Genomic DNA, 27966 nt, shown 5'->3' with positions numbered 1-27966 from the left:
AAAATGGCAAATGCCGCTTTTGTCACATTTGAGCCAAAAAGCACGTTTATCTTGCATTAGGCCTTTACCCAAAACACGTGATGTAGGCCTATCAAGTTTTTGCCTCTAAATGCTCAAATTTTCTTTAAATAAAAGAAAGTCACGTCAATAATTAATTGTAAGGGTCCAGCAGCTAAAAATTGTGCAGTAATTACCCCCCCCCCCTCATAAAAACAAGTTTGGAAGGGTTTAAGGACCCGGGCAGATTTATAACCTTCAAACCAAATCAATTAAAAGCATAGAAATCTTATTTTTTCACATTTCTCGACACTTTGTTCAGCTTTGAAGCCCCTGACGGAATTACATCAAGCACGATTTGCATTTAATTCGATTTAAAATTACACATTAACATCTAAACTATCAATATAAATCGAAATTAACATAAATCAAGCAAAAGCCGACTTTCATTTTGCCTGAATTTATCAAAAAGCCGATTATAGCCCCAGTTGAAAAAAAAAGCGCCTTCGAAGGGGCACACCACTAAATAATCGTCCCATTGAAATACACGTGAAAACACAAGAAAGTAAATTCGTTTTTCTACCCTTTTGCCTAAAGTTGAGAAAATGTCGTATGGATTTTCTAAAAGTATAAAGTCTGAAATTTAATAAAATTTATTTTTGGGGGTCCCTTCAGTCGAACTTTTGAGCTACGGGCGCCTGAACAGCGCGCCCTCACGAATTTCAGCCGATAATTTCGCCTCTTTACCAGTTCTGGCCTTGATATTATTCCGACAGCCTGTCACTAATTCACAATCGATTTGAAACATTTTTGGAACAGATTTTTAATGTTGAGGTGCTACTCTATTCTTTTCATAAAAACAAGTACGATTCACTTCAATTCAGTACCCTCTAGAGGCTGATATATTTCGCCCAGGCGCTATTTTTTACCGGGACTATACAAGGTTACACCAAATGCGGAAGGATTTAGTGTAGTGCCCCCCTAACTGAGTGTGAGTCACCGGCGGGATTTATTGAATCGCTGTTGTCGTTATTGATTCTTGAATCATACTGCTAAAAGGGAATTTCCCTTGATGAGATAACATAAGCAGAGTACTTTGGCGCGATGGACGGAATGGACACTACTGGAGCTGGGAGTAGGCCTACTGCTGGTAGTGGTAGTAGCATTAGTATGATGACTTCAGCACCAACAACAAGTGATTCCAATCGTGCCTGTGATGATTGTAATATTCCCATAGAGCTAGAGGTAAGTAGATTTACTATTTATTTATTGAGGGTGACAATGCATGAACTTCAGCTTATAAAGACCAGAGTCTTTAGCAGTGGTGGCACCAGGTACTTTTATTTTTTTTTTGGGGGGGGGGAAAGTGAATTTCAGGGGATCACCATATTTTCAAAATTGCTGCAAAAAGTGGACATTTTGTAATTTTTGCCTAGCTTAGTCTCAGGTAAGGCAAGGTCAAGGAGTACGGTAGCGAAATAATCGAGTGAATACATTCTCACTTGAAAACACAGTGTCACGGGGGGATGCACCGACCAAGATTGGGGACTGGATTTGATTATGTGGGAACAAGCCGTTTTCATCAATTTTAATATGACATTTCTCCACATGGATGTGTACGGTATGCTTTACTTTCATGCTTTGCTTAAAGCATGTAAAGCAGGTTTAATACTGCATCACATCAGAGCCAGCAGAGGTTGATTTTCTAACATGAATTTTCAAATCGATTAAGGGTACCGATTCCTCCAATGTGCACCTGTAGGCCTATTCACCTGTTTCCCCTTGCCCCCCATCGATCTGAAATTTAAGAAAATCTCAATTCCATAGGAAAATTGCTGAAAAATGGCTTGTGCCCCCCCATCAGACCCAGTGCCTTCCAATCATGGTCGATGCCCCCCCAATACGATGACCCTTCATGCTATGCCACTGGATACCCCGCCCCCCCACGTGCCCTATGAATCTACAGCTACGCCACTCACCTCTTTCGCTCAAGTTTATCGTATCGATATCCCCCGTTAACAACTCTCGCTCCACTTTATTGCATCGATATCGCCCATTCACCCCTTTCGCTCAAGTTTATCGTATCGATATCCCCGTTAACAACTCTCGCTCCACTTTATTGCATCGATATCGCCCATTCACCCCTTTCGCTCAAGTTTATCGTATCGATATCCCCTGTTAACAACTCTCGCGCCACTTTATTACATCGATATCATATTCACCCATTTCTCTCAAGTTTATTGTATCGATATCCCCCGTTAACAACTCTCGCTCCACTTTATTGCATCGATATCACCCATTCACCCCTTTCGCTCAAGTTTATCGTATCGATACCCCCATTAACAACTCTCGCTCCACTTTATTGCATCAATATCGCCCATTCACCCCTTTCGCTCAAGTTTATCGTATCGATATCCCCCGTTAACAACTCACACTCCACTTTATTGCATCGATATCGCCCATTCACCCCTTTTGCTCAAGTTTATCGTATCGATACCCCCCATTAACAACTCTCGCTCCACTTTATTACATCGATATCGCCCATTCACCCCTTTCGCTCAAGTTTATCGTATCGATATCCCCCATTAACAACTCTCGCTCCACTTTATTGCATCGATATCGCCCATTCACCCCTTTCGCTCAAGTTTATCGTATCGATACCCCCATTAACAACTCTCGCTCCACTTTATTGCATCGATATCGCCCATTCACCCCTTTCCACTTTATTGCATCGATATCGCCCATTCCTCTCAAGTTTATCGTATCGATATCCCCCGTTAACAACTCTCGCTCCACTTTATTGCATCAATATCGCCCATTCACCCCTTTCGCTCAAGTTTATCGTATCGATACCCCCCATTAACAACTCTCGCTCCACTTTATTACATCGATATCGCCCATTCACCCATTTCTCTCAAGTTTATCGTATCGATATCCCCAGTTAACAACTCTCGCGCCACTTTATTACATCGATATCGCGCATTCACCCCTTTCGCTCAAGTTTATCGTATCGATACCCCCCATTAACAACTCTCGCTCCACTTTATTGCATCGATATCGCCCATTCACCCCTTTCCACTTTATTGCATCGATATCGCCCATTTCTCTCAAGTTTATCGTATCGATATCCCCAGTTAACAACTCTCGCGCCACTTTATTACATCGATATCGCGCATTCACCCCTTTCGCTCAAGTTTATCGTATCGATACCCCCCATTAACAACTCTCGCTCCACTTTATTACATCGATATCGCCCATTCACCCCTTTCGCTCAAGTTTATCGTATCGATATCCCCCGTTAACAACTCTCGCTCCACTTTATTGCATCGATATCGCCCATTCACCCCTTTCGCTCAAGTTTATCGTATCGATATCCCCGTTAACAACTCTCGCGCCACTTTATTACATCGATATCATATTCACCCATTTCTCTCAAGTTTATTGTATCGATATCCCCCGTTAACAACTCTCGCTCCACTTTATTGCATCGATATCACCCATTCACCCCTTTCGCTCAAGTTTATCGTATCGATACCCCCATTAACAACTCTCGCTCCACTTTATTGCATCAATATCGCCCATTCACCCCTTTCGCTCAAGTTTATCGTATCGATACCCCCATTAACAACTCTCGCTCCACTTTATTGCATCAATATCGCCCATTCACCCCTTTCGCTCAAGTTTATCGTATCGATACCCCCCATTAACAACTCTCGCTCCACTTTATTGCATCGATATCGCCCATTCACCCATTTCTCTCAAGTTTATCGTATCGATATCCCCCGTTAACAACTCTCGCTCCACTTTATTGCATCGATATCACCCATTCCCCCCTTTCGCTCAAGTTTATCGTATCGATATCCCCGTTAACAACTCTCGCTCCACTTTATTGCATCGATATCGCGCATTCACCCCTTTCGCTCAAGTTTATCGTATCGATACCCCCATTAACAACTCTCGCTCCACTTTATTGCATCGATATCACCCATTCACCCCTTTCGCTCAAGTTTATCGTATCGATACCCCCATTAACAACTCTTGCTCCACTTTATTGCATCGATATCGCCCATTCACCCCTTTCGCTCAAGTTTATCGTATCGATATCCCCCATTAACAACTCTCGCTCCACTTTATTGCATCAATATCGCCCATTCACCCCTTTCGCTCAAGTTTATCGTATCGATACCCCCCATTAACAACTCTCGCTCCACTTTATTGCATCGATATCGCGCATTCACCCCTTTCGCTCAAGTTTATCGTATCGATATCCCCATTAACAACTCTCGCTCCACTTTATTGCATCGATATCACCCATTCACCCCTTTCGCTCAAGTTTATCGTATCGATACCCCCATTAACAACTCTCGCTCCACTTTATTGCATCAATATCGCCCATTCACCCCTTTCGCTCAAGTTTATCGTATCGATACCCCCATTAACAACTCTCGCTCCACTTTATTGCATCGATATCGCCCATTCACCCATTTCTCTCAAGTTTATCGTATCGATATCCCCCGTTAACAACTCTCGCTCCACTTTATTGCATCGATATCACCCATTCACCCCTTTCGCTCAAGTTTATCGTATCGATATCCCCCGTTAACAACTCTCGCTCCACTTTATTGCATCGATATCGCGCATTCACCCCTTTCGCTCAAGTTTATCGTATCGATACCCCCATTAAAAACTCTCGCTCCACTTTATTGCATCGATATCGCCCATTCCTCTCAAGTTTATCGTATCGATATCCCCCGTTAACAACTCTCGCTCCACTTTATTGCATCGATATCGCCCATTCACCCCTTTCGCTCAAGTTTATCGTATCGATATCCCCCGTTAACAACTCTCGCTCCACTTTATTGCATCGATATCGCCCATTCACCCCTTTCGCTCAAGTTTATCGTATCGATACCCCCATTAACAACTCTCGCTCCACTTTATTGCATCGATATCGCCCATTCACCCCTTTCCACTTTATTGCATCGATATCGCCCATTCCTCTCAAGTTTATCGTATCGATATCCCCCGTTAACAACTCTCGCTCCACTTTATTGCATCGATATCGCCCATTCACCCCTTTCGCTCAAGTTTATCGTATCGATACCCCCCATTAACAACTCTTGCTCCACTTTATTACATCGATATCGCCCATTCACCCATTTCTCTCAAGTTTATCGTATCGATACCCCCCATTAACAACTCTCGCTCCACTTTATTGCATCGATATCGCCCATTCACCCCTTTCCACTTTATTGCATCGATATCGCCCATTCCTCTCAAGTTTGTCGTATCGATATCCCCCGTTAACAACTCTCGCTCCACTTTATTGCATCGATATCGCCCATTCACCCCTTTCGCTCAAGTTTATCGTATCGATACCCCCATTAACAACTCTCGCTCCACTTTATTACATCGATATCGCCCATTCACCCATTTCTCTCAAGTTTATCGTATCGATATCCCCAGTTAACAACTCTCGCGCCACTTTATTACATCGATATCGCGCATTCACCCCTTTCGCTCAAGTTTATCGTATCGATACCACCCATTAACAACTCTCGCTCCACTTTATTGCATCGATATCGCCCATTCACCCCTTTCGCTCAAGTTTATCGTATCGATACCCCCATTAACAACTCTCGCTCCACTTTATTACATCGATATCGCCCATTCACCCATTTCTCTCAAGTTTATCGTATCGATATCCCCAGTTAACAACTCTCGCGCCACTTTATTACATCGATATCGCGCATTCACCCCTTTCGCTCAAGTTTATCGTATCGATACCCCCATTAACAACTCTCGCTCCACTTTATTACATCGATATCGCCCATTCACCCATTTCTCTCAAGTTTATCGTATCGATACCCCCATTAACAACTCTCGCTCCACTTTATTGCATCAATATCGCCCATTCACCCATTTCTCTCAAGTTTATCGTATCGATATCCCCCGTTAACAACTCTCGCTCCACTTTATTGCATCGATATCACCCATTCACCCCTTTCGCTCAAGTTTATCGTGATCGATATCCCCGTTAACAACTCTCGCTCCACTTTATTGCATCGATATCGCGCATTCACCCCTTTCGCTCAAGTTTATCGTATCGATACCCCCATTAACAACTCTCGCTCCACTTTATTGCAACGATATCGCCCATTCCTCTCAAGTTTATCGTATCGATATCCCCCGTTAACAACTCTCGCTCCACTTTATTGCATCGATATCGCCCATTCACCCATTTCTCTCAAGTTTATCGTATCGATATCCCCCGTTAACAACTCTCGCTCCACTTTATTGCATCGATATCACCCATTCACCCCTTTCACTCAAGTTTATCGTATCGATATCCCCCGTTAACAACTCTCGCTCCACTTTATTGCATCGATATCGCGCATTCACCCCTTTCGCTCAAGTTTATCGTATCGATACCCCCATTAACAACTCTCGCGCCACTTTATTACATCGATATCATATTCACCCCTTTCACTCAAGTTTATCGTATCGATATCCCCCATTAACAACTCTCGCTCCACTTTATTGCATCGATATCGCCCATGCACCCCTTTCACTCAAGTTTATTGTATCGATATCCCCCTTTAACAACTCTCGCTCCACTTTATTGCATCGATATCGCCCATTCACCCCTTTCGCTCAAGTTTATCGTATCGATATCACCCGTTAACAACTCTCGCTCCACTTTATTGCATCGATATCGCGCATTCACCCCTTTCGCTCAAGTTTATCGTATCGATACCCCCATTAACAACTCTCGCTCCACTTTATTGCATCGATATCGCCCATTCACCCCTTTCGCTCAAATTTTATCGTATCGATATCCCCCGTTAACAACTCACACTCCACTTTATTGCATCGATATCGCCCATTCACCCCTTTCGCTCAAGTTTATCGATCGATATCCCCCGTTAACAACTCACACTCCACTTTATTGCATCGATATCGCCCATTCACCCCTTTTGCTCAAGTTTATCGTATCGATACCCCCCATTAACAACTCTTGCTCCACTTTATTGCATCGATATCGCCCATTCACCCCTTTCGCTCAAGTTTATCGTATTGATATCCCCCATTAACAACTCTCGCTCCACTTTATTGCATCGATATCGCCCATTCACCCCTTTCGCTCAAGTTTATCGTATCGATATCCCCCGTTAACAACTCTCGCTCCACTTTATTGCATCGATATCGCGCATTCACCCCTTTCGCTCAAGTTTATCGTATCGATACCCCCATTAACAACTCTCGCTCCACTTTATTACATCGATATCATATTCACCCCTTTCACTCAAGTTTATCGTATCGATATCCCCCGTTAACAACTCTCGCTCCACTTTATTGCATCGATATCGCCCATTCACCCCTTTCGCTCAAGTTTATCGATCGATATCCCCGTTAACAACTCTCGCTCCACTTTATTGCATCGATATCGCGCATTCACCCCTTTCGCTCAAGTTTATCGTATCGATACCCCCATTAACAACTCTCGCTCCACTTTATTACATCGATATCATATTCACCCCTTTCACTCAAGTTTATCGTATCGATATCCCCCGTTAACAACTCTCGCTCCACTTTATTGCATCGATATCGCCCATGCACCCCTTTCGCTCAAGTTTATCGTATCGATACCCCCATTAACAACTCTCGCTCCACTTTATTACATCGATATCATATTCACCCCTTTCACTCAAGTTTATCGTATCGATATCCCCCGTTAACAACTCTCGCTCCACTTTATTGCATCGATATCGCCCATGCACCCCTTTCACTCAAGTTTATTGTATCGATATCCCCCTTTAACAACTCTCGCTCCACTTTATTGCATCGATATCGCCCATTCACCCCTTTCGCTCAAGTTTATCTTATCGATATCCCCCGTTAACAACTCTCGCTCCACTTTATTGCATCGATATCGCCCATTCACCCCTTTCGCTCAAGTTTATCGTATCGATATCCCCCGTTAACAACTCTCGCTCCACTTTATTGCATCGATATCGCCCATTCACCCCTTTCACTCAAGTTTATCGTATCGATATCCCCCTTTAACAACTCTCGCTCCACTTTATTACATCGATATCGCCCATTCACCCATTTCTCTCAAGTTTATCGTATCGATATCCCCCGTTAACAACTCTCGCTCCACTTTATTGCATCGATATCACCCATTCACCCCTTTCGCTCAAGTTTATCGTATTGATATCCCCATTAACAACTCTCGCTCCACTTTATTGCATCGATATCGCCCATTCACCCCTTTCACTCAAGTTTATCGATCGATATCCCCCGTTAACAACTCTCGCTCCACTTATTGCATCGATATCGCTCATGCACCCCTTTCACTCAAGTTTATCGTATCGATATCCCCCGTTAACAACTCTCGCTCCACTTTATTGCATCGATATCGCCCATTCACCCTTTCGCTCAAGTTTATCGTATCGATACCCCCCCTTAACAACTCTCGCTCCACTTTATTGCATCGATATAGCCCATGCACCCCTTTCACTCAAGTTTATCGTATCGATACCCCCATTAACAACTCTCGCTCCACTTTATTGCATCGATATCGCCCATTCACCCCTTTCGCTCAAGTTTATCGTATATCCCCCGTTAACAACTCTCGCTCCACTTTATTGCATCGATATCGCCCATTCACCCCTTTCGCTCAAGTTTATCGTATCGATATCCGCATTAACAACTCTCGCTCCACTTTATTGCATCGATATCGCCCATTCACCCCTTTTGCTCAAGTTTATCGTATCGATACCCCCCATTAACAAAGATAGCATTGTTTTCCTGCTAAAATGCTCGGCCTCGGCCCCAAAAGTTGAAAGTAGATTTGGGGTGGGAACAGTAGACATCTTACTACTCCTCGCACCATAGTCGAACGCCTTATCGATTGAGCTAACTGGACTGCTAAAATTTAAAATGGCCACCACCTAATTTAATAATCGCCTGGTCTGGTCCTGGATGGGTGGAGTTTGCAAATGGCACTCTCAGTCAAAATTTATTGTGTCACCTGGTCCCCTGTTGGGATTGAATTGTTTTGAGATTTGGCAATATAACATCAATTAAAATCTCATTACTGGCTGCAATAAAATGTACAGCAAAATATCAAGAGCCCTCGGCTGTGTCTTGGTCAGTGGACTTGAGCGGTTGGTGGGTGGGGACCGTAATACTGCATAGTGGTCCTATACTTGTTGGTGACATGCTGGTTGGTGACTTATGTAGCTTGCCTTTTTTTGAAGCTCTGTACTAGGAGTGTTACTAATTTTTTACAGAATGGTCTAACCAGGCAAGGATTGGCTTTAACATTTTCTTTACTAGTCACTAGCTGGGTTTATTTTACTCAGGGATAAGGTATTACGAGGGCTCTGATCAAGAGCTAGTTTGAAGATAGAGCCTGGATCTGGTAACATGCATGAATTGAAATTGAATGAGTCGTATATAACATTGTGTAAAGTGGCATAATTCTTTCATTCATGTGTATTAGGCTCTACCCAGGAACCATGCAAGGAGTGAATACACATGCATGTATATGCTACGCCCAAAAAGTATCAGAACACTTCATGGTCTTGGATATAATTAACAGTTAACATCCTTTTTCTTTATTATATATTTTTAGGAGATTCTTCCATCAGGTTACAAGTACCACCTGTGCAACATTGATGAGCTACCAGGAAGCACCTACTCATTCAATGCCATCTTAAGAGTGGACATAGCAACAGAGGCTCAAGCCAAGCAGTGGGTTGAGGAATTTCGGCAGTCATCATCCTGCACATGGAGAATATTAAAAACATGTCCAACAAGTGGAAAATATGTCATTTTTAAGGTAAGTTGTTTATATATAACAAAGTGGTGAGTTACAATTGTGCAATATGTTCAGCATAATTGTATGGGGTACTCAAATTAGGGTTAGGATTAGGAAAGAGTCCTTAAAAGGTTAATTTGATAGTGTACAAGTTTATAGGGTCAGGATTAGTAAATAAATTAAAGCTTTAATGTACGATTTCCGTCAAATTTTGATTTTGTTATTCTTTATTCAAAATGTTGAAATAATATTAGTAATAACTGACGAGAAGAGTTGCTGTCCATTTTAGGATGAAATAACAAGGTAAAGTGAAAAAAAAAAAACACTGGTTATTTTGGCCATTTAACACGCAGTTCTATGGGAGGACATATTATCATAATTTTTAAATTATGATAATATGTCGAAATTTGCTCTATTGACATACATGTACAAAGACAACAAATTTGGCCGATTCCATTTAAGTGCAAGTTTAAGGACATGTGTAAACATTACAAATGTGCAAAAAAAGAAACCAAATTCTTATTATAAGATCGTACATTATGGCTTAATTTAAGAGTGATGCCCTGTATATATAATTTCTGCAATTATACCCCATATTTCTATGAATAATCATTTTTACTCTAGTACTTCCATGCTCAAACTGGCAATAGACACGGAGGGGAACCAAATTATGTAACTTTACACAATGTTATAATTATGACTGGTTCAATTCCCATTCATGTTTGAATGTTACCAGGTTGAGTCTCTCTTCCCATATGGCGGAATCATGCACATGGGCGAATTACTTGTAACCAACTATTTCTTTATGTCTTGGTTTTATCTCTTGTTTCAAACACAGAATTGCTATAGATGCCACCACAACACCAGGGCAAAACCAGGTGCCAACAAGAACAGGAAGCAGCAAACTAAGAATACAAACTGCCCCACTCTTTTCACTGTTACTGTAAAGAACACAGTGAGTGCTTCAAACAAGCTTACCAGGTAATTGTTTACCATGAAAGTTTTTATGCATTATTTAAAAATCTTTAACATTTTGAGTAACTGTTTCACTTTTCAGTGTCCTTAATATTACAGTGACATAACAAAATGATGAAATGAACCTGAAAATGAAATTTCGTTTATAGGTTAATATATGCGTATCACTTGTTGATACGTCTAATGCACGAGCCCCAAAGGTGGAGTGCATTAGACGTATCAACATCTCAGCACAAGAGAAAAAAATCCTGTGATTTTTGCTATTTTTACTAAAAAATGTCACTAAAAATGTTGGAAAATGCAAGCAAATATGAATGCATATACACCCGCAAGAAAAATGACCGTGTCCGAAAGCACTGCGCGTATACGCGGAGCGCCCGTGCAATTATACAAAATTTATGCACAGCTAGTAATTTACTAACATGTGCTCTGATTGGTTCTCACTATCTAGGAGTGTAATTTATAACTACCAATTGTCTTGTATGCCATCATAGCCCAAGCATAGTGGCGAATTGTTTTTCCTGGTTCACAAGGAAACCTTTGCTTGTTACTTTTTCAGTGCATCAAGTTCAAAGTTATGTAACCTGTTGAATAGGACAGCAAGACAAGGGAAGGGACTCTCTACCTCTCTCTAGTCTTATTATAACATTTACAGTTCTTTGGTTTTGTACATGCAATCTTTTTCTATGTAAAAGAGCTCAGAATTTGCCCAGAGGATGATTTAAGAACTATTGTCTGTCCAATTAACTTAGGGGTGGTGCAATAATTATGTGTACCCCTGGGGGGGTGAATTCTCAAAATGGTCTGCCAAAAATCGCTTGCCCCCCCCCTTTGGCCGTGCCAAAAAACCTTTGCCCCCCCCTTTCGACGTGCCAAAAACCTTTGCCCCCCCCTTTAAGTAATATAGAAACGGTACCCAAAATATCTGTGCCAAAATTGCTTGCCCCCCCTTTCGACCTGCCAAAATCGCTTGACCCCCCCTTTTGACCTGCCAAAAATGCTTGCCCCCCCTTCTGGCCTGCCAAAAATCTTTGCCCCCCTATAATTCACCCCTGGGGTACACATAATTATTGCACCACCCCTTAGACACCCAGTTTTTGTTACTTATTTGAAAAAATATACACTTTCAAAGAAAGTCATGAAAGAAAAGTATTAACATTCGCTGAGACCTAACGGGATTTTTGTGTTTCCAAAGCATTGAGTGAGAGTTTACTAGAAATTCTATTGAAATTGGAAGGTTTTTCTCAACACTTTAAAAATAATCCGGTAGAAGTTGGGTACCATTATTTTGGAAGGTCTCATTATACAGATTTGTAGGTATGGTGATTTTGGATAGTGAATGGATGAATAGTAAATTAATTATACTCCTCACCAAAAACATTTTATAAAATGAAAAATATAATTCAGGTCATAAAATGCAGACAGTGTTTCTAATTGGCATATATTTATTCTTAATGTATTAACTCAGTGATCCCAGCTGTCCCTCAACCAATTACAACAATTCGGCGCGGTATTTGAATCTTCTTCTGTGCATGCTTTTGGCTTGGCACAATTCTAAGAAAATACAAATTGTATGCCATAGGAATGTTCTGATGTTATTGGTGAGGAGTATAATTCACAATACACTCCAGACGCATAGTAACTTGCCCAATCATTTGTTATAATGCACCAACTGTGACATCTTTTGAGTTATAGAGGTTGTGCATGAAATTATTGATTGGCTCCAAACAAAGGATTTGAACCGGTGTCCTTCACCGAAATCATGGCACAGTGTAATCCATTCAATCAAATATTGTCATCAACCTATTTGATCGTAGTGTATTTGTTATGCGTGTGACAACCTCTCGCGGTAGATTGCAAACATGCTTTTGTTTAATGTATTTGAGTAGACCGCCATTTATTGTGAATTAGTAAAAGGATCAAAGAAAAAAGGGTGGAATCACTGATCAATATGCATGATTACAATGTTCAAACACCCCTTACTGTAAATAGATTATCCCATCAAAAGTTTCAAGTCATTAGGAATATTCGGCTGGACCCAGATATCTTGCTGTAAATTGGTCAAAATTGAATAAAAGTAGACAAGGAAGAATATTTTTTATCGCTTTACTAATAATTTCTGTTAGGTCTGACCGTGTTTAGCCACTTTTCTTTCATGACTTTTTGCCAAAGTGAAAACTTTTCGAAATATATCCTAAAAACCGGGTGTCTAAGTTATTTGGACAGACAATATACCCAACACTCCACTGGGGTCAACTTGCGATTAGCATGGTTAGCACAGCTGTGTGAGTGCACATAACACCACTGCTTGCCCACTGCGTAGACAGTGCATGGTTAACTCATGATTAAATTTGACTTATATATTTACAATAAAACACATTCAAAATGCTAGTCAATTTCATATTTTATGTTATCTACAGTAGGTGTGAATTATCCTTTGTGCATACATCACTTTTGTTCTGAAATCAACCAAGTAATAAAGACACATGCACACAACTAGTGCAGTGCATGATGGGGCTTCCTTTAAATCATCCTCTGGAATTAGCCTATAGCACATAATAGTTTTCTTTACATTAGTCCAAGTCATGAACACCATACACCTAATATGATCAAATGAGTATTAAACATGAGGAAGGTGGGTACACAGGAGCGGCACCAGGAATTTTTTCGGGGGGGACAAAGTGAATTTCAAAGGGGGGGGCAAAATTGATGTAATTTTGGGGGGTTTGCCTCAAAATTGGGGCGGGACAAGAAAATATTGGGGGGGTGGCAAAAATGCCACCCCTAGTAGCACAGCCACTGTGGGTACAACTTTATCTCTTTATATCCCTGGTTGGTACACCAATGCAGTTTAGTGGGACTCACTTCCCTTCGCTGGCAGATTGAGGTGTAGACATGTTCACTTCTCAACTCATTTAATAGTAATTAGGTACATGTACTTGAAAACTAAATAGCATGTTGACAAGTAATGCACAATATTTAAAAAATAAAAAAGCATGCTTTTATTCTTCTCTTATCTTTACAGATCGACTGACAAACATTTGCCAGAGTTTCCGACTGTTGTGAGCTTCAAGTATCAGCATAACCACAACATCCTATGTGCGGATGCTCTAAAACATCGAGATGTGTCAAAGGAGACAGAAGAGAAACTCAGGGGCTTGTTTTTTAGGAAGTATGGCCCAACTGCTGCACTTGAAACCCTGAAATATGACCTTCAGGTGAAACATGGGGACGACTATTTCAGGGTGGCTGCAGATAGGTCCATATGCCCTGACATTCAGTACTGCTGCAGGTGAGGATTTTATTACTTTCATATTAAAACTTAAACTCTTCGAAAGAAGGTCAACTACATGTGTACACATATGTGACCATCCACATCGAAACGCTCGTAAAGTCGGCAATTTTGTTTTCTTCCATGTTTATAAAATATATATCATAAGCTTTACAATGATATATCATTTGACTTCAAACGATATCCAGAAGTGGAGTTATGGCTTGTTAAACTTTGCTCCTTCAGTAAAAAGGTACATTATTTTGGTGCTACAATATATCTCTTTTTCTACATTGCTGGTATAATATATCAAATGGTCATAATTGGCGGTCACTTCAAATCATCCCCAAGTCAACGAGGTTCAGGAATGTCCTCTCATTGTTAATTGTTGGTTTTAAACCCACCACTTGAACAGGATTTAGCCAAAGCAAACAAATACTAAAGCTATTTACTATAAGTATAAGCTTATTATCCTCTTCAACAATAGGATTAAAGATTGGTATATGACTGGACTGAAATGAGAAACTTGTAGGACAATTATTAGGTACATTATGAATACAAGCCCTGGGCCTCAAGGAAGAACAGATGATTAATTGTGTTTTCAACTGATTGAGTGTCCCAGGTTAAAGAAGAAATAAAACAAAACAAAACAAAACAAGCTTTATGCACATTTTGGACTGTAACTCGAAATTCAATTTGCCGACTTACGAGCGGTTTGAGATGGATGGTCACATATATGACCAAAAACAAGTGGAGTCTTAAATTGCTTGAAATATCACAAACAAATAGACCTATGTTAATAAATAATATAAATACAAGCTAAAACCGTTGGGGTTCGATAATGAACCCCACAAAACTAGCCGAGTATATGGAAAATGCCATACAGCCGGGCGGTTTCACAAGTTGCCGGCTCGATCATGCCATTCGTCGCCTGGTTTAACCATGAAGATAAAACTGACAGTACCAATAGCTGACAATGATCGCTTCGCTTGCCAATGGTGCGAAATATAATGATCAGTGCAGAAATTTAGTTGATTTTATTGGCCGTATAAAGCAGCCAGGGCCTGAGGAAATTAGCTGGCCTAATTATATTGAGACCATTTTGAATAAGACTAATATCAGAGAACTGTATGTGCCCACACATACAGAATCATACATTATAAAATTGAAATTATTTATCTGCATACACTTGTGACTTTTGTTTTACTAGGTTGTACCAGAAAGTTTTCAAAGAGAACTATGGTAAAGGCACGGGAGAAGATATGCTCCATAGTCTGCATGAGATGGCAACGCAGTACAACAACGACTGTGAAACCACATCAATGGTTGTGGATACGACTGATGACAATCAGGTGATAGTGGCAATTTGTACACCGTTAATGCAGCGTGTACATACACTGGAAAAGCACAGTGGGGAGCTGTGTTTTATGGATGCCTCCAGTAACATGGACAGGCATAATTGCAAGGTTTTCCTCCTACTTACACACAGTTGTGTGGGAGGCCTTCCAATTGGTGTGTTAATAACCACCTCAGAAACACAGACTACCATTGTGGCTGCATTAAAGCTCTACAAATCGATTCTACCACCTGGTTGTTTTGGCGGCAGAGGCACCATTGGCCCGCAGGTCTTCATCACAGATGACTGTCTGGCGGAGCGTCGTGCACTGAATGACGCATTCCCACAAGCGACGCTTTTGCTTTGTGTATTTCATGTTCTGCAGGCAACCTGGCGTTGGCTGTGGAATGCATCGCACAAAGTGCAACTGAATGACAGGCCAAATCATTTGGCACACATGAAGAGGCTGGTATTTGCCCAATCATCAGAAGAGGTAGAGAGTTTGTATGACTCCACTATGTCGGATTCTTCTCTCCAAAAGTAAGTCAACTTCTGTTCAATTTTGTAGCTTATCAATGTATGGTATGATGCATGCCTTCTTGTCATGCTTATCAATGTTTGTTATCATGCCTTGTTGAGGTGGGTCAGATGTTCCATTCATACACTGTTTGTTCACCATCTGCGAGGCCAGTGTCATGGTGGAGTTGATGGTGCCAGAGATGCCAATTCTCCCTATTTTAGAGGGATGCTCCCTATTTTCATAAACATTTTGGTCCATTTTGACACCAAAATGGCAACCTCCCAATTTTTGACAAGTTATGTGGCATTGAAGTTGCATGTAATTTTGAAAACCTTCCTATTCTTTGTTTGAATCCTCCCTATTTTCTGGATGTTAATGTTGGCATCTCTGTGGTGCATGTTGCTTCAAAACCCGGACCACATGCATGTCCTAAAAACACATTAAATTAATGTAGATCATGCAAGCCGGAAGTGGTAATTCTTGGCCTTGGCATTTAATCACTTTCAAAGCAGCATTGAACCTCTGTGCCATCTTTTATATGCATACATAATGCCCAGAGAAGATATCTTACCCTCCCGGCAATCCTTTGCAACATGATGTACCTCATGTGCACTTCACCAAATGACATTCCCATTACTTTTTACATATTACCTTTCTTTTCGTTTTGAGAAAAGACTGGCTAAACATGGGGCAATAGTCAAGACATAAACATATTTTGCAAGATCTGGATATTCTCTGTTTATTGAGGCACATTACACCACTAGCGACCCTAGCTGTTGCACTAGATAGCAAATCAGTACAGAAAATTGAAATAGAAGAAATGCATTATGGGAAGTGTAAGATGTCTTCTCTGCATAATGCTACTCTCAAATGATAGACTCTTTGAAATCTTGAACATTTCACAATGTTACATGTAGCAACATTTCTCCCTATTCTTTTTCCAGGTCCTTCAAAGAGTATTTGAAGAAGATGTTTGAGCGCAAAGATGAATGGGCAGTCTCATACAGGCTCGATATTCCCATTCGTGGCAACAACACCAACAATTATTGCGAAAGTGCTGTGAGGGTGCTCAAAGACAAGATCCTATCAAGAACAAAGGCTTTTAATGTGCCCCAGCTTGCCGATTTTGTGTCCAAACATCTGCAGGATTATTACCAGAGGCGCATCCTGGATGTGGCGAATGGACGTCTGGATAATGTTATCACAAGCAAACACATGCTAAATCCTGGTAGCATATCTAAGAAAGATATCACCCAAGTAAGTGAATTATATACAAGGGACAGATTAAAATCTCCACTGCTGGAAGATGGCAGTTAAACCACTTTCCATTGTTTTAGAACACCGGCTGACCGAGTTTTGAAGCCATCCTCTTCTAAAGGGCTGTGCAATAATTATGAGTCCGGGGGTAAAATTTCCAAACGATTCGGCAAAAATTGCTTTCCCCCTCTCGACCCGCCAAACAATGCTTGCACCCCCTCTCAGCCTGCCAAAAATTCTTTGCCCCCTCCCTTGTGCATGCCAAATTTTTGGGATCCCAATTTACAAACCTTAATGGTCTTGATAAATGTTGCGAGCAGGAATATTTGCATATTTAAGCGTTTCTGTAGGGCCTACTGTTTTCCTAAGGCTTTTTTGATTTAAAAGGCGCCCCATGAATGTGTGCCAAAATCACTTTCCCCCACTCTGCTTGCCAAAAATTGCTTGCGCCCTCCCCCCTCGACTCGCCTAAGTTGCTTCCCCCCGGGCTCATAATTATTGCACATCACAGCCCCTAATAGTCTAACAGCAATTTATATTATGGATCAAAAAGTATGTGTACCAACTTATGCCCTTAAAATGTGCATGTGTTTGCTTGGATTGAAGAGAACCTTGTTTTGGTGAGCAAGATAATGGATATGGGAGTGTGCAAATGGTTAATTGATGTTCAATTTCAGTCATTTGCTGACAAATGCCATGCAGAGTTACCATAGGTGTGCACTGAAATCAGGGATGGGTACATCCATGCACATAGTGTTCAATTTAATTGGGTGTCCTGATGCCCAAAACTGCCGTTGGATGACCAGAAATTCACTGTACAGGTTATCCGTCGGACACCCATGCATTGAATTGGTATCCATTTTGAAATCATTAATAGAGTATAATATTTCTTATTGTGTGTGACAAACTCAGAAATATTATTACTCACGGCTTGAGCTTTCGCTCAGTGGCGTACCGTGGCCGCCCCAACCCCAGGGGGCTGAAGAAAAGTCAATTTTGCCGCCCCTTCCTCAACAGCCCGAAAAGGTTGAGCCAATTTTTTTCTCGGTCATTTGAAAAAGTGAAGAGCAAAAAAAAAAAAAAAAAAAAAAAAAACGGTTTCAGGCGCTTAGCGCCCTAAATATAGGACCATTTTTTCAAAATTTTGTATGCTTTATCAAATTTTTCCGCCCTTTTGTATTTAATAATTCTTTTTGCCGCCCCTTCGTTTTTGCCGCCCCTCTTCTTCCGCCGCCCCTTCATTTTGGCCGCCCCTGCTTTTACCCCGGGGGGCTGGCGCCCCCAAAGCCCCCCCAAATACGCGCATGTCGCTGATGGCTTGATCAAAAGTGACTCACAGCCGCTCCAAAAATTTGGCGGTAGATATTACCACGAAAGCTGAAGATTAATAGAATATGATATGAACACAAATAAGAAATTAGCGCGGGGGGAGGTTGATGACCAGATCGAGTAACCGGATTTTTTTCCTTAAATTTAATACTGTCCGGGCAGCTTAGTACGTCTGGGTAGCTTAGTGGCCAAATGTGCAAACTGATTTGTCAGAAACACACCCCTGCTTGCTACTATTATAGCTTACAATGTATGTGAACCAGCAATTATTTTTGGTATTTATACAGATCACACCAACAGACTTTACAGTTGTCAGTGAGAGTCACCCGGAAACTGTGTACAGTGTTAATACTGTAGTGGGACGTTGTTCATGCTATGTGGGGAGAACAGGAGCACCGTGTAAGCACCAAGCCGCGGTTGTCAAATTCTATGCCACATCATCACACAACTTCGTGCCTGTCAACGACTCTAGTACAAGAACACTCTTGTACAAAATTGCAACAGGTAAATCTAAATTATAGACACTCCTTACCATGGAAGGGGCTGTGCAATAATTATGAGCCTTGGAGTAACATTTCCAAACGGCTCGCCAAAAATCGCTTGCCCCCCTCTCAGCCCGCCAAAAAATCTTTTCCCCCCCTTGCACAAATTTTTGGGATCCCAATTGGCAAACCTAATGGTCTATATACATGTTGCGAGCGCAGCAAGCAGGAAAATTTGCATATTTAAGCGTTTCCGTACGGTTTCCCTAAGTCTTTTTAGAGCGTTTTATTTTAAAGACACCCTAATAATGGATGCCAAAAATCACTTGCCCTCCCCTCTCGGCTTGCCAAAAATTGCTTGCCCCCTTTCAGCTTGCCAAAAATTTCTTGCCCCCATTTACCCCCCCAATAATTATTGCACAGCCCCTAAGTGTGACACATAACATTTCCCATAACATTCAACAAAATGTAGGACTACAGAGTAAACTAGAATTACGCAGTTTGTAATTAAGGTGGCACCCACACAAAGGTGTGTAAATATCATTATGTATCAGTATCCCAGCAAAAAAAAAATGTGAAAAGTTATAAACAAGTTGTTTTTGTCAAAACAATTTAATATAAATTTGCTGGGTATGTAATGTATACTGAATATATATACTGCCCCATTTATTACAGTGCATGTACCCTTCTTTTAAAGACCTGCACTGAAAGCCTACAGTGGTAAGGTACTGTAAAGCTATTTAATTTTGGTAGTACTTAATTACGCTAATTGCCAATACCCACCATTTTTGTGGGTATTTAATTTAGCTAATCCAGCAGATCATGTTTACAATTCAATCTGTCAAATTTGTGGGTATTTAATTTAGCTAAGGCTTCTAGCGAAACTAACGAAATTAAATCCCTAGCAAAATTAAGTGGTTTTAAAGTATTTTGAAGGAACTCTTCCCACAAATTTTCCCACATGAAACCAATGTATCATAACTTTTGCACATTCAGGAGGTGACATTCCTAATAAGGAATGGTTTTCAGGTTTACAGCCCACAACTGATCATAATACACCTGACCCTGCTGATCCCATGAGTTCTTATGAACCAGGAGCTTCATCATCTGATAGCACACAGGATCTTCATGCAGTTGTAGACAGCTTGCAGGAGCAGGCAACAGTGCATAACTTGTTTGATCAGCGTAAAGTACCACAGGCAGCAAATGGTTTGTGTTTTCTAAAGGAAAATATTTTGTTGACAAACATTTCTAACCTTGTCAAATTAACAAAAAAAATTTTACAGTTGCAATAATAAAATCATAATGGAACATTTTTTACTGTACAAGTTGTTTTTGTGTTAAGTGGGAATACTGGAATGGAAACCACTGGAAAATACTCTTAGAAATGTGGAAATGTTGCACTCTTGAAAATGTCAATCCACTGAATTCAGTGGGGAGAATTTTGAAACTGAACATTGCTAATTTAAGAAATGAGTGTCCTAAAAGTAGGATATGCCATTAATTATTTTTGTGTTTAAAATCATCCACTAGATGAGACATAAACATGAAATCAGTATAAGACAACCAACTTGAGACAAATACTTCTAGCTTCTATCTGTAACACATATGTTAAAAACTTGCTGTTTGAGATTTGTTCTAGTTTCATTAAAGGAGGATTTCGTGATCTTAGCATCCTCTTTTTGTGACATTTTCAGTAGATATCCACAAAAAAGGCTTACTCACAAAATTTCAGTTCATTCCGATTTAGCGTTTGCGAGTTAATGCATGATTATGCGTATTACACTGCTCCATATGCCGCTGCTGTAATTTCGTTCTGGTATAAATTTGACAATATTTTTGCTAAACAAATTAATCTGCAAGAAATATTTGGTACATGGTACATAAACATTATGTAGCCAGAGATTTCCAGTGATATTAAAATCTCAACCTTTTTTGACAAAAGTGGGGGATGAGGCTGTGGATCACGAAATGTGCTTTTAAGGGAGTATTTTGTGGTCATTTTGTGATCATCCTCTTGTTATCTTGTGTTTGCAGGTGTTATGCATGATTATGTGTATTACACTGCTCTAAGCCACTGTGTTGTACTTTTGTTGTGATAACCAGAACTGTGAGGCTGTGGATCATGAAATGGCCCTTTAATTGTTACATTTGATAACAGTTTATGCTAGCATAGTGAAGATGCCTTGAAACACAGTAAAATTGACCCGCCCCTTTTAAATTGTACATTGCTATCATAAAGATCTCCTGGGAAGTTATTCATTGATAACAATGCAAAGTTAAAGCCATAATGTATGATTCTGCTGCAATTACAGTATTATTTCAGGCTTAGGCTTATAGTCTTTCACTGCCAAGTACAACATTGCATAGGGTATTACAATTGTGTAAAAAGTAGCAATTCAAACAACAATTGAGGCATCCTTTTTTATTTTAATTGTGAGCAAATCACACATTATTGCTTGACCTTATTACCCAATGTATTTTAATGTATAGTATCTTCACAAACATTACCAATGTGTCTATCTGATCCAAATGAAAATCAAAATTTTGAAAGTCAATTTCTCTCTGTTGTTACTGATGAATTTTTATAAGGAAATCTTTGCCAATCTCCCATTTTGCATCTCAAATATACGCCTTGCAGCCCTGTTTTACAGAAATTCAAGATGTTTACCCCTGGTGTGATGAACTTTTACAATTTTTCTGCACATATCTTTTATTGAGCTTTTTTTTCGCATTATATATTGTTGATTTGTTCATTTCATGTTGATGTTATCATTAATTATGTTGTACCCACCAGTGTTTACTTTTATTAACTTTCTTTATATTTATATTATGTTAATTGATATTTCGTTACATTGTCCTTAACTATATTGAGTATTTGCCTGGACCTTATTAACATATTTTCAGTTTTATCAGTATTATCAGTATTACAGGCTCTATAAGTGATAGTAAACATGGTAAATAAAGTCACTAAAATTGTCATTAGAATTAGATATATTTTTTCATATAAAAACAAGTTGGCAAAATGGAAGATAACAGCGGTTTGATAATCATATTAAAGCTCCATCCAATTGCAAGTAGCAACAAGTTTCAGACAACCTCCCCATACATTGACTGAAATGTAATTTTGTTTTAAATTTTGGAATTAACAAATCACTCATAGAGCCTAAGTTGTCTATAAGTTTTCTGTAATATTCAAATCATCATTAATATGCTTCATGCATGTGCATATACATATTTAAACATAATATAAAATAATTTATTTAAAAAGGAAAGCATGTCGTCCATCAATTAAAATGTTGCATTCCATAAACAATATAACCATGCCTTTTGTTTTGAGGAGAGCTGGAGCTGTCACTCAGCCACAGCTCTCCTTAATTGTTTAATATGTGGGCTATCAATCACTCCCCTTAATTGCAATCAAGAGAGCTGATAGTTTCCCAGAACGTTATTTGCAAATTATGACTATAAGATATCAGTTAAAATACTTAAGATCTATTGATAGGTTTTTCCCGATTCGAAATTACACTTTTTGTTTTCAATGTCCCCAAAGGCATGCATAATATAACTAAAAAAATCTGGGGTGTCCTATTAATGTAGAACAACTCTCCTTGCTTGCCCAAAACTCCAACAGCTTGGCCACTCTCCTTAAAATTCCAAGGGAGCAGTTTGAACAACTTCCAATAAAATACCCTGAAGGGGTGCTGTTGATAGCTCACTTGGAATAATCTGAAACTCATAGCCTGTTTCATAGTGAGGTTATAGTCCTGATGTGCACTCAGCAAACTTGTAATCAAGAATCTGTACCTTTCTTTCTATTAATACAGTGACTGATGCCAAAGCTAAATTTGCAGGGATATGCGATGGCATCTTGGACAAGATTGACCTGTACCCAGATGTATTCTTGCCAGCTGTCCAAGCCATGGTGAAGCAGTGTGACAACATCCTCACAGATAGCCATTTGGCATCAGCTCTACATAGCTTTGGGAAATATTCAGGTGCAGCAGCAGCATTAAGGAAAAGAGGAGCTAAAGCCAAGAAGGTAGCAGTGAAAAGGTTGCAGCTGAGGGGGACAACAATGATTGGAGTGCAACCAACAGCAGCTGCACGCCGGCAGCCACATATGGGAAGGGGAGGAAGTCGTCTTGGTTCAGGTCGGCCATGCAAGGCGTCACACACAACAGAGCATGGATATGCCAGCCAAACCATGACAGCTTCTCTTCTGCCAATACCAAGAAGGAAAAGACCAGCACCCCATAGCTTAAGCCATTGTGTTAGCAAGAACATATCTTTAGGTAAAACACACAGCACAAAATAAAATGAGTCTTAAGGGCTGGGATATGAGCGTTTGGACAGTATTTATTGTGAGCCATTTGAGCACATCGGGCATAGCGAATTGCATTCTGAATACGAAGATTGTCATTCTGATATCAAATAATTTTGATTTTTGAAATTGCAATTTAATACACATTTTATGGCAAATCATTAAAAATTGATATTTTGATATTTAACAGTACTTGAAGTAAACTTTATAAATCTGATGATTTATACTTAAAGTGTATGTAGGTGGGATGAAAAGCCGACGATCAATTGAAAATTTTGACCTTTCAGTATTGAAGATATGGATTTTTTTTTCCCATAACACAAAAAAAAAATTAGGTCTTTTTGGGAAAAAAATCCATATCTTCAATATGAAAGGTCAAAATTTTCAATTGACCGTCGGCTTTTCCTCCTGCTACATACACTTTAAGAATATGTCATTAGATTTATATAATTTACTTCGAGGACTGTTATATATCAAAAATTTGAAAAATATCAAATTTTTATAATTTGTCATAAAATTTGTATTATATTGTGATTGTCAAAATAAGAAAATTATTTGATATCAGAAAGACATGCTTCGTATTCAGAATGCAATTCGATAGGTCTGAGGTGCTCTCATGTCCCACAAAAAATACTGTCGAAATGCAATAAACGCTCATTTTAGATCCCTTAAGGTAGCTGTGTACTCTCAGATACGCATGTAGTAAAAGTGCCATAACTTTGTAATTATTTTTACGCAAGACATGTAAAAGTATACATTTTTTATAAAGGCAAGACATCAATGAATCTCAATATAAGTACAGTGTTGGTGTAAAAACAACAATTATGAAGAAAATCATTTTTGTTTGGTACATCATAACAAAAAAATACTCTTTCCAAAAATTGTTGTTTTGCATTTTTCATAATCTTGAGGCACCATTCCAAAAACCGTTTTTTTAGTTTTTTGATATTGGCCTTATTTTTGGAGATATTGACCATATAAGGCATGAAAATGAACTTTTTAAAATTCACAACCGCCTATTTGGACAAAATGATGCCTAAAATTGGAAATAGACCAAAATATAAAAAAATGAGAAAACCGTTTCTTAAGGCAATCATGTTTTTTATGATGAGCATAATTGCTTACCTATAGATGCTGTATTTATTGAGTTATCGTGTACCTAAATCGTCATTTTACCGAGAAAATGAACATTGAAATAAAGGCCGTTGAAGTTTAAAGTGGTCACATTTTGCACTTTGATCGAAGCTTACAGGAGAATGCGGCAGTTCTCGTTTTCTACCTTACATTACGTGAACATCGGGTAAATCCACAGCCCCTTGAGAAGTTTGGTAGAAATCTATTCATATCTTGATGTTTAAATCGGGGAAAGAACTTGAAAAAATCACATTTTATCAGCTAAAACGCAGCCATTTGACCGCTAGGTCTTTGTGAAATCAGTGCTTCCGTGTTGTTTCCATAAGATGAGCCACGCATGCAGATAAGCGTCGCGTATGCGTAGCGTATCTGTGCGTTACCAAATTGCTTGGCGATACGCATAGCGCGATGCGTTGTTCTTGTGCAGCGTGTACCCTGCTGGTACAACAAAGATTTTCTTTCCTTTTAAATTTCAAACTCGAGTGGAATAGTGAAATAAAATCCTTAAAATATTGCAGTTGGAGTTTATAAATCTGGATTTTCATTCCTTGTATTTATAAAAAACATAACAAAGTACAAACATATAAAAAACTCAATTTCGCGAAAGAAACAATGTCTAGAGTACACAGCCGCGTTAAGGGAGCCATACTACTGCATAACTTGGTCAAAGGATTGTAGCAGTAAGTGTGTTTAGACGGTAGCCTACTTTTGAATGTTACTTACAAGCGAGTCGGCAATTAAATTATGCTACAAGCGAATGTGTGTCCACACAGGACTTACTTGTAAGCCAACTCAAAAGTTAGAGTGACCTTCACTGGTAAATTATGCCATGATTATGCACTATCAGAATAGGATTTGGTAATCAAGGTCATGCTTACAAGCGAGTTTACATGCAAGTTTTGTTCACACTGGCCTTACATTCGAATGTAGCTCTCTACATGTAAGATATCTTACATGTAAAATTGTCACTTGTAACTTGCATGTTAATTGTTTTTTATATTGTGCAATGTATGTAATTCAGCTGTTTGGCTTCGATATGCATTTTAATAAACCTTGAATAATAATAATAATAATGTACATACAAGTTTACATTCAAATGTAGTTACAAGCGACTTTACAAGCGATTGTCTGAACAAGCCTAGTGCCTTGCTGAAATTTGATACTGTTTTGATACATCAAAATGTATCAATTTGGATTTGAATACAATTTTAATATACTTCTAATTCTTTCATATGCTGCTAACGAGGGAGATTCATATCTAAAGTTTGCTGTTGAGCAACCAGTCTTGTGTGGAAACATCAACTTCAGAGAGTCACTTGGCTCCATTTGGGGGTTGATGAAGATGACAAGCTTTGATGTTGTGGTTTGCTGTCTGCTCTTTCCGCACTCACAAAGTGGGTTTTGGGTGAGGCCCCATCTATGCATACTGGCCCTGAAGCGACCTACTCCTCTTCACAGGCGACCGAGTTTCACCCATGCGTGGCAAATCCGAGCCAGCTAGGGCTGGATTTTGACGTATCTGAGATATAGCTCTTCAGGGGCAAAGATGACAACTGCTATCTCTGCTGCCATTCATTGCCAGTCCAGTGAGCCGATGTCTCCTTGGCCTGTACCTGATGGATCAAAGCATGTGCCTCCGATGTAAATGGGTGCTGCGACTTCAGACGAGGTTACTGAACGTCTCTGTTGACCACTTCATGGAGAAGATGGCCTGGGTTCAAAGCATGCCGATTCAGGGCCATGGTCTGCGATTTCCTCTTAAGATTGGCCGGTGGAATACCTGCTAGTATACTAGCAGCTGTTCTGCTGGGGTTGGGCGAAGGCAACCACTTATGGTGCAGAGAGAGTTGTTCAAACTTGTGTCCACTGGGTGTGTGTGGGCACTCCTACTCCATACAAGTGTGCAGTATTCGGCAGGGGTGTAAACCAAAGCCAGGGTTGCAGTGAGTAGAGTGGAAACGCTGGCTCCCCAATCTGTTCCTGCGAGGCGTCAAATAAGAGCTCCCCGTGCTGTGACTTTGTCGCGGAGGCATGCCAGGTGTTGTCGGTAGGTAAGCGATCTGTCAAGTTTCACTCCAAGGTAGGTAGGGGTAGCTGGGTTGGAAAGCAAGTCGACTCTTATTGACCATGATGTTTAGCTCCCGCTTAGCTTCCTTGTTGTTCAGGTGGACAGCTACTGAAACTGTTTTCCCTTCACTCAGCTTCAGGCTTCAGTTCCACAGATAGGTTGATAGGGTATCCATGTCATTGCTGAGGACCTTCTCGATGTTTGACCATTTCCTGTGTGTTGCCAGGATGGCTATGTCATCTGCGTAGCCGTACTTCTTTGATGTTGTCTCAGGCAGGTCATGGATGAAGATGTTGAATAGTAAAGGAGCCAATACAGATCCCTGAGAAACCCCGTTGTTAAGACGGCGAAGTCTGCTTTGCTGTCCATCACTGGTCTTCAGTATGAAGCTCCGGTTTGAGATTAGGTTCAGGATGTAATGAACCATGCGTCTGTCCGGTATCATTCTAAGAAGCTTTGCCATGAATCCCCTGTGCCAAATGGTGTCATAGGCAGCAGTTAAATCCACAAAGACAGACCCTGCCTTCTCCTGGTTCTCAAATGTATCTTCAATGTCCAGCGTAAGGAAGGTCACTTGGTCCACAGTCGACGTACCCTGGTGGAAGCCTGCTTGCTCATGGGGCAGCTGAGGGTCAATAATGGGGTTGACCTGTGCGTGGATTAGACATTCAAGAAGTTTGTAGGGGATGCACAGTAATGAAATGGACCTGTAGCTCTATGGGTTTGTTCGGCTTCAGTAGGGCGATCACGGTGGCCCTGCACCAGATCTTAGGGATTTTGCATTGGCTCATCGAAAATGACAGAAAGAGGCGTAGCCAGTTGGTGATGGCGTTGCCAGCATGAAGGAGGAACTCAGGATGTATGATATCAGGTCCTGGGGCCTTGCCTGCTTTCAGCAGTTTGATAGCTGAGGACATTAATTTTTAGCTCCGTGTCATGGGTGTCCGTCTTCCAGAGACTGGCCACTTCCTTGGCAACGCATCTTGAGAAATCCGGGTCTGGGTTCTTGAAACGGCCATTCTGGACTAGGGGAGATGCGATGGAGTTAGCACTTACTGGGCACTTGGTTGTTTCCCGGCCAGTTAGTTGGTTGACTGTGTGCCATGCTCTGCGGCAGGAGTAGTCAATTGACTCAATAGTTTCAGCCCAGTGTTCTTGGTGTTTCTCATCTAGATGTGACAGCAGTGTGGAAGCAGTTGCTTGTGACTTCTCACCTGGTCCAGCTTCAATGTAATTGTCATACAGCTCTTGACATTCGTCATTCCATTCGGGGATGTAGCTCCTTTGGTAGCCACGTGGGATTGACTGCTTTGCTGCATGGATGAGCAGGTTGCAGTAGGCGTTGTATGATGAGTCCAGTTCTTCACTGTCTGGTCGTGGTAGCCTTGAAACCCACTCGTTTGTTATCCATTGAAACTGTTCCCAGCTAGCCTTGCGAAAGTTC

At 40.4% G+C, this 27966-nt stretch overlaps 1 protein-coding gene across 1 annotated transcript; it reads left to right on the top strand.

The window, feature by feature from the left end:
* Window positions 1-1101: 1101 nt before the first annotated feature.
* LOC140170929 (uncharacterized) lies at window positions 1102-23369 on the top strand. The gene is made up of 9 exons (XM_072194126.1): window positions 1102-1242; window positions 9641-9847; window positions 10665-10807; window positions 13827-14093; window positions 15283-15948; window positions 16873-17185; window positions 18802-19018; window positions 19993-20205; window positions 22824-23369. The coding sequence occupies exons 1-9, from the start codon at window positions 1102-1104 to the stop codon at window positions 23312-23314; spliced, it is 2658 nt and encodes an 885-aa protein (XP_072050227.1). The 3' UTR covers window positions 23315-23369.
* Window positions 23370-27966: the final 4597 nt, after the last annotated feature.

This window comes from Amphiura filiformis, chromosome 15, assembly GCF_039555335.1.
Source record: "Amphiura filiformis chromosome 15, Afil_fr2py, whole genome shotgun sequence".
NCBI lineage: Eukaryota > Metazoa > Echinodermata > Ophiuroidea > Amphilepidida > Amphiuridae > Amphiura > Amphiura filiformis.
Note: the sequence above shows the minus strand (reverse complement) of the source record. Positions and strands in the feature narration are given on the sequence as shown.

Coding starts and splice junctions, on each gene's coding strand:
- LOC140170929 (XM_072194126.1), top strand. CDS start 1,102: ATGGACGGAATGGACACTACTGGAGCTGGGAGTAGGCCTACTGCTGGT. Junction 15,949..16,872: donor TCGGATTCTTCTCTCCAAAA/GTAAGTCAACTT, acceptor TTCTTTTTCCAG/GTCCTTCAAAGAGTATTTGA. Junction 19,019..19,992: donor CTTGTACAAAATTGCAACAG/GTAAATCTAAAT, acceptor TTGCACATTCAG/GAGGTGACATTCCTAATAAG.